Source organism: Impatiens glandulifera, chromosome 2 (genome assembly GCF_907164915.1).
Source record: "Impatiens glandulifera chromosome 2, dImpGla2.1, whole genome shotgun sequence".
Lineage (NCBI taxonomy): Eukaryota > Viridiplantae > Streptophyta > Magnoliopsida > Ericales > Balsaminaceae > Impatiens > Impatiens glandulifera.
Genome location: NC_061863.1, coordinates 39,864,667 through 39,872,623, shown reverse-complemented (window position 1 = coordinate 39,872,623; position 7,957 = coordinate 39,864,667). Strand labels below are relative to the sequence as shown.

At 41.1% G+C, this 7,957-nt stretch overlaps 1 protein-coding gene across 1 annotated transcript; it reads right to left on the bottom strand.

The window, feature by feature from the left end:
* Positions 1 to 4,791: 4,791 nt before the first annotated feature.
* On the bottom strand, positions 4,792 to 5,509 carry LOC124924658 (putative glycine-rich cell wall structural protein 1). The gene has a single exon (XM_047464666.1). The coding sequence runs from the start codon at positions 5,507 to 5,509 to the stop codon at positions 4,958 to 4,960; it is 552 nt and encodes a 183-aa protein (XP_047320622.1). The 3' UTR covers positions 4,792 to 4,957.
* Positions 5,510 to 7,957: the final 2,448 nt, after the last annotated feature.

The window sequence follows — 7,957 nt, the reverse complement described above, 5'->3', positions numbered from 1 at the left end:
TTGTTACTCTTTCGGCCCTAGGTCGCACGCACACGACCCCCTTCGGCCCGGTCTCGACACTCCTCATCGTGCCGAGACAAACCCGCATGCTAGTATCCATCTCTCGGTCCTTGTCTTTTAAAACTCGCGCCCCGACAGAATCTTTCGACACTTCGCATTTCGCCACCCCGGTGCCCATGCCGCACACCCGCGACATTCTTTTTAGGCACCACTCGGTCCTGGCCCTCCGCAATCAAGCCAAGACCGAGGCCAGCAAGTTACGCTTGTAACACACCACCCCCACCAGACGAAGCCAACGTCCTCGTTGGGGCCTGCACTAACCCTGCCTTGCTCAAACACACAAAAATAATTTTCTCGGTCTTACTAGCCGAACGCACCTTCAGCTTTCTCATCAGGACCGTGTACTTGTATAATCGGTCCCCTCCTGGGACCGAGGTCTTCCTGCTCGCCTTCAGGAATTTCCCCGCACCCAAGTATCTGGAAAAACACTCCTCGGTCCCCTCTGCTGGAAACACCTTTAGCACCCCCATTGAGACCGTATACTTGGCTGCTCTACCCACACACGGAGTAGAGATCTTCCCACTTACCCTTGGGAATTCGAGAACGAAGCCCTTTGAGAGATACCTGCCCATTCTCCCCGGAATATGTGATGGTCGCTGCAGCAGACCCACTTCCATCTTCTTCTCGGTCTTGCCCAGTTTGCATACTGAACAAGCCATCGCCTTCACCCGCGGCTGATGTCTAGGGCCCTTCTTGGTTACCTTTTTCGCAACTTTAGAAAATCTGGACCCCGCAAGCGTCGGGACCTTAGAACAGGCCGACCCTTGACCCTTTCTGGCTTTCTTCTCCAACCCAGTCGACGCTTCTGCCTCCTCTTCTCCAACACAACTTTCAACTAGCTGCATGGCTGCAAGGCATCCCGACTTACTTTTTTTTAGAGATTCATAAGTTCCTTTTATAAATGAGGGATTCTTGGGATCACCAACGAAAATCCCTCCCAAATGAGGCATCACCACCACCATCGCTTGGATCAAAAACTCAAGTCCTAAAATGACTTCATAATCATCTAAAGGGACAGCCATAAACTCGACCTGCCCCTGCCAACTTCCCACCTGGAGATCGGCTTTGGCCATGCCTTTATTTGGTGTGGCTTCAGAATTCACGGCCTTCAGTCGGCCCTTGTGTGGGGACATCACCAATCCCAGCTTCTGAATTACTCGGTCTGCAACAAAGTTATGTGTGGCCCCTGAATCAACCAGCGCCATCACCTCTCTTCCATTGATACAGACTTTCACAAACATCAATCCCAACCCTGGAATAGATTTCTCCGCATGCAAGGCACTCAATAGTTGAATCGGATTTACCCTGGCTGGAACTTCTTCACTAAGTTCATCATCTTCCTCGGCCAAGAGTGCTGCTACTCTTGCACGCTTTGGACAGTCCTTCATACGGTGGTCGCCATCACAAAGGAAGCACCCCTGGTTGGCCCTGTCCTTGAAAACAAAACTTCCTTTTGTCTCTTTCTTGCTGTAGGATCCCTCAGACTTGGCTGCCTCTTTTTCAAAAGATTTGGCCTTTCCCTTGTCTCTTTGCGTGTGCTTCTTGGCATCAGGGTTCGCACCCCCGATTGCTTTAAAGTCCACTAGGCGATCAGCTGCAGCAACAGCCGAAGGCAAGTTCTTCACATCCTGCCTTCTTAGCTCGGTTTGCGCCCACGGTTGCAAACCAGATAAGAAGTTAAACAACTTATCCTCTTCAGACATGTCTTTTACATCCAGCATTAAAGAAGTAAAATCCCTAACATACTCCCTGGTCGAGGCACCATGTTTCAAGTTTCGAAGTGCCTCTCTCGCCCTCCAAGATGAGTTTCGAGGCAGAAATTGTTCCTTCAGCTCACCCTTGATGCTTTCCCACGAGTCAATCTTAGCACGATTTGCACTCGTATCATCTGCTAAGCGAGCTCTCCACCACAACTTTGCATCCCCCGCAAGGTACATGCTTGTGATGGAAACTTTCTCCTCTTCCGGGATCTTCGCTGCTGCGAAGTAAGTTTCCATGTCCCATAAAAAGTTCTCCAGCTCTTTGGCGCTTCTCACACCCCCAAAGGGCTTTGGCTCCGGCACTTTAAATCTAGATGCAGGAACAGGGGCTGTGGCATGGCTGCTGCCAACAGCTTTCTTCAAGAGCCTGATTTCTACGTCGAAGTACTCCAATCTGGACAACAAGTCACCTTCGGTTACCAGCGCTCCCTGGCCAGCCGAATTTGAAGCATCAACCACTCTCTTCAAGAGCTTTATCTCATTCTCGAAATGTTTCAATCTCGAATCTAGATCTTCTTGAGTTACTAGCTGTTCCACTCTGGAATCTAGTTCCTCATCCGTCACCAATTCTTCTAGTCGGGCCTCTAGATCCTCTTCAGTCACTAGAGCCTTCTGACCAACAAACTCTGAAACAGCAGCAATGGAATTCCGCGTGGACAGTCATTCTGTATTCAGGTCGCTGATCTGCGCAAATATGGAGGCCTCCTCTCCATTATTAGGGACTCCGACCAGCGCTTCCAAGCGCCTTAGCCTTGGCTCCATCTCTAAGGTCAGGCCTCGGGTTTCCCTCCTCTCTGTCATGCTTGATAGAACTCGGAAACAGAGCTCTGATACCACCTGTCACAAAGGCAATTATGCAGCGGAATTTTTTCTAACTTTCTGCCCTTGTGCGGCCTGTTTTGCGCACCAAAACAGTCAGCCCAACTCCAACACCGAGGTTAGTTTTTCGCACAGAAACTAACCAGCAAGTTCACAACACAATCAAGAAGTATGCAGAAACTTAAAGACACAGAATTTACGGGCAAACGCCCAACTTTGAAATATATTCACTCACAAATATGATTACAAAGATGGCTATAAATCTCAAGGCTGCACACAAAAAGACGCTCACTAGTTGTGGGTATTTCTCTCTACCAAAACTTAACTCCCCCTTCGTCTTGTGCAGCTCATGATACATTTATAGCCATTAAGAATAACAGTAAGAAACTTGGAGACGGAGAAAGCCCTTGGCTAGGTCTTGGCTGAAAAAGTCATCCAAGACTTGGCCTTCCGAGATTTTAGGTTCTTGACCGGGCCCTCCCGAAATGCTCGGTCGTGGCTGAGACTAATTCCTTCTTTGACCTGGCGCGGCGCTTCTCTTCGGTCGCCCAGTGGGTCGGGGCGAGTACCGGTTCAAACCCGGCCCACGGTCCGACCCATGGTCGAGGCCTGACCCATGCACAATGATCCGGCCCCCTGTCTGGAATGTTCGGTCCTCAGTCATCGGTCCTCGGTCTGATGCTTACGCTTAGTCCTCTTTTCCCCTCGGTCAGATACTTCCGCAAGGCTAACCTTTTCTCGGTCTGATGCTTCCTTCTCCACACTTTTCCCACCTTCTGCGCGCACACTCAATGCGCCGGCTGTTGTTACTCTTTCGGCCCTAGGTCGCACGCACACGACCCCCTTCGGCCCGGTCTCGACACTCCTCATCGTGCCGAGACAAACCCGCATGCTAGTATCCATCTCTCGGTCCTTGTCTTTTAAAACTCGCGCCCCGACAGAATCTTTCGACACTTCGCATTTCGCCACCCCGGTGCCCATGCCGCACACCCGCGACATTCTTTTTAGGCACCACTCGGTCCTGGCCCTCCGCAATCAAGCCAAGACCGAGGCCAGCAAGTTACGCTTGTAACACACCACCCCCACCAGACGAAGCCAACGTCCTCGTTGGGGCCTGCACTAACCCTGCCTTGCTCAAACACACAAAAATAATTTTCTCGGTCTTGCTAGCCGAACGCACCTTCAGCTTTCTCATCAGGACCGTGTACTTGTATAATCGGTCCCCTCCTGGGACCGAGGTCTTCCTGCTCGCCTTCAGGAATTTCCCCGCACCCAAGTATCTGGAAAAACACTCCTCGGTCCCCTCTGCTGGAAACACCTTTAGCACCCCCATTGAGACCGTATACTTGGCTGCTCTACCCACACACGGAGTAGAGATCTTCCCACTTACCCTTGGGAATTCGAGAACGAAGCCCTTTGAGAGATACCTGCCCATTCTCCCCGGAATATGTGATGGTCGCTGCAGCAGACCCACTTCCATCTTCTTCTCGGTCTTGCCCAGTTTGCATACTGAACAAGCCATCGCCTTCACCCGCGGCTGATGTCTAGGGCCCTTCTTGGTTACCTTTTTCGCAACTTTAGAAAATCTGGACCCCGCATGCGTCGGGACCTTAGAACAGGCCGACCCTTGACCCTTTCAAACCACGAAAAAATTATGGTAAAGTCATGTATTTTTTTTTTTTCAGGTTCTCGTTTAAAGAGAAATTGAGTTTATCTAAAGAGTAATGATAAGGAGCGAGAAAAAACTTAACAGAAATATATAGGGAATGAGGTGTCATTTTTTAATTGGACTGAAAATCTGAAAATTCTCTTTCCTATTAGATTTTCTATCAATTTAGAAAGTGATTCCCAATACATTCTGTCAAGTTTTTTTCGCTTTCTATCATTAGTATTATCTAAAATACCCAAAGTAGGCCATGTTTACAATTTTCTTTTTATAAGATTTTTTATTTGTCATTTTTTATTTATTAATTATTTTTTTTATGAGGATTTTTATAAGTAAATTTGTAATTTAACTTCATTATTTTCTTTTATGTTAATTTAGTTTTTAAATAAATAGATATATTATCAATAAAGTTGAGTTGAATTTGAATTTAAGTTAATTTTGAGTTTGGGTAAATTGAAAATAAACCAGTTAAAAATTTTAACTCAAATTATTGAACAAGTGTTGAAATTATCAATTTCAACCTATAGATTTACAAACCTTATCAAATGCATGAGGCTGACCGGTAAAACAACTTCATTTTATTCCAACTTAATTAATTATATATCACAAATAATAATAGATAATGAAAAATCAAACATATTTTCCTGCCTCTTTAAGGTTCATAGTCTCCACCTCCACCGTACCCTCTTCCATAACCCGACCCATATCCAGATCCATTACCATACCCACCACCACCACCTCCTCCCCCACCACCGCCACCACCACCGCCGCCACCTCCTCTTCCTCCACCGCTTCCATAACCCGACCCGCTACCACTTCCATATCCACTTCCTGAGCCCGACCCTCCCCCGCCGCCACCACCTCCTCCTCCACCGCCACCACCTCCACCCGACCCATATCCAGATCCACTCCCGGACCCATATCCATACCCAGACCCAGACCCAGAACCATTGCCTCTCCCACCACCACCACCCCCACCACCTCCTCCTCCACCGCCGCCGCCACCTCCTCCTCCATTGCCACCACCGTACCCATAACCGCTACCAGAACCGTAACCCGACCCATATCCAGAAGTTGAGTCCACACCAGACAAGCTTTCACCGGCTCCCTTACCCACTCCTTTCCCCAACCTAGCAGCAAAGATAACTTGAGAAAGGAAGAAAACTAACAATATTGCATAACCCAAGAACCTTGAACTAAACATTTTATATCTCAAAACAGAGACAAACAAGATTTGTTTAAATTCAAAATGTTGTTTAATCACAATGCTAACTAGATGATCAGACTCTTTTTGAATTGTGATGAGAATAAAATTGAAGAGGATGAGATGAGTATTTATAGCCATGCATGAGCTCAAAATGTTGTTGTTGAATTAATGACAGCTAGCTAATTACTAGATGATGAGACTCTTTTTGCGAAGTGGGTGTTGTTGAATTAATAGTGATTTACAGAATATGATGATCGAATGACTTTAATAATTATTATTGACTTATTTTTGTTGTGTTGTTGCATATATATGTAATCTCTCTTTCATGCATGAATTATATGATGTGTTGTTATTTTTACTAATTATTTCATTTATGACATTAACAATAGTACCTTAGTACTCCTGGCCACTTTTGACTTTGGATGTTCTAGATCGATCACTAATTCTACATATCATGGTTTAAGGACTTGGACCAATGAGATTTCTCCGCCTAGCTAGCAATTCTTAATTCTCAACTTTTTAACCTTTTTTTTCTTTATTAGCAATATTAGAAAGAGACATCTCTAAATGGCAACCATAAATGGAAGCTTTTGTGCTCCTTTTGTACAATAAGAACACAATTTCTTTTTTTTTTCCTTTCTTTTTTTTTTTTAATTTTTACAAGGCAATTTTTTCTTCAATATGTATTATTTGCAAATAACAAATGTGACTTTTGTGATTCTTAATAGAGTAAAAGTCACTTAATAGAGTAAAAGTCACGATTTCAATTCTCACTTAATTTTTTTTAAACGTTGGGTTCTTTCTCTTTCGGAGTGCGACTAATCCCCTCGAATTAAACTTATAGCATGTAAACACACTTACCCGGTTAACCAAGCGGAACTTGTCGCCTGACTAGCTCAAACAAAGGACCTCGGAGAGGACAGAGATATTCATTTCTTGTTGTCACTTAAGACTTGAAATTGAAGTAAAAGTTATGACTATAGAGTCATGTTAACTTTTTACGTTAAAATTAAGAGTGAGAAATTTATCGATATTATAGGTATATCGAAAATATTGTATCGCAATACATCGAAATTATCAATTTTTTCGATATACCGAAACAATGTAAGATATGGTACTGATTAGGGGTGAGGAAACGGGTAAAATTAATCTGTTTTGTCCGATTCGTATTAAATCCAAACTATTTTATTTGGACAAATATCCAAACTAAAAAATGATTATATATTCATAAATGACAACTTGAAATTATTCAATAATTTTAAATTAATTGGATTATTCAATTATCTGAATTAAACTAAATCCAAATTTAATTAAAATTGAAATAGTTAGTCCAATTTTGTAATTCGGATTAGGTTCGGATTAGTGCGTCAAATGCTCACCTCTTGGATTAAGAAAATTTAATTACTTAATTTATTTATTATTTAATGTTTTAATTATAAAAAATAGTATTAAATTTTTAATGTTATATAATGTTGTTTATTTATAATTTGAATCTATAAAAAAATTAAATTAAATTAAAAAATATTATTAACTAAACTATGCAAAATAAGTAAAACAATATATTATATTAAGGTGAAAGGTAATTTAAAGAAAAACAAATGAAAAAATATATTTTATTTAGATTGTTTGGATAATTTGGATAATCCTAATCCAATTCGAATTTAATCCGATCCAATCTCAATCCAATCTGAATTAGTATTTCGGATTTGGATTGGATTGAATTAGGTTGGATTTTGGATTAATCCACCAAATGCTCAACCCTAGTACCGATATCGAAAATATTGTTACGCTAAATGTATGAGATTTTCAAATTTTTAATATATCCGAATATACCGAAATACTGAAATAATATTTATAAATTAAAAATATATATTTAATATTAATTTAATTACATAAACATAATTTTTTAAAATCAAATCAAAATATAATTATAATGTAATATTATTCAATATAGGTCATTTCTATACATTTTATTTCATAATATATAAAACTAAATTTATTTCATATAAACTTTTTTTTTAAATAAACCTAATGGAATCTAATATTTTATAAGTCATCTCAAATATAAATCACGACTCGAAAGTATTATTCTTCTTATTATTATCTAACATGAATTGTATTATTAATTTATAAAAAGAATGTCAGATGCAAATGCGATTAAAGATCATTTCGAATCTCACTCTCTCCCCTCCACTTTAGTCTAACTTGAAGATTATATTTATATATATTCATGTTAATTACAATTTTTGTAACTAGTTTTAATTCTTAACATTTTTAGTTTCTAAGAAGGTTACATTTTAAAAAGAATATTTTATTTTATAATAAACATCTTCAATTTTTAGTTTTGTTTAAGTTTATTTAGTAACAATATTAAAAAAAAATTAAGTTAATATGTTTTTTAATTATTAAAGGTATAATATCGATACCGAACTGAAATTAATGTAT

What these genes read in the sequence shown, in the direction of transcription:
- LOC124924658 (XM_047464666.1), bottom strand. Translation starts at nt 5,509, where the DNA reads ATGTTTAGTTCAAGGTTCTTGGGTTATGCAATATTGTTAGTTTTCTTC.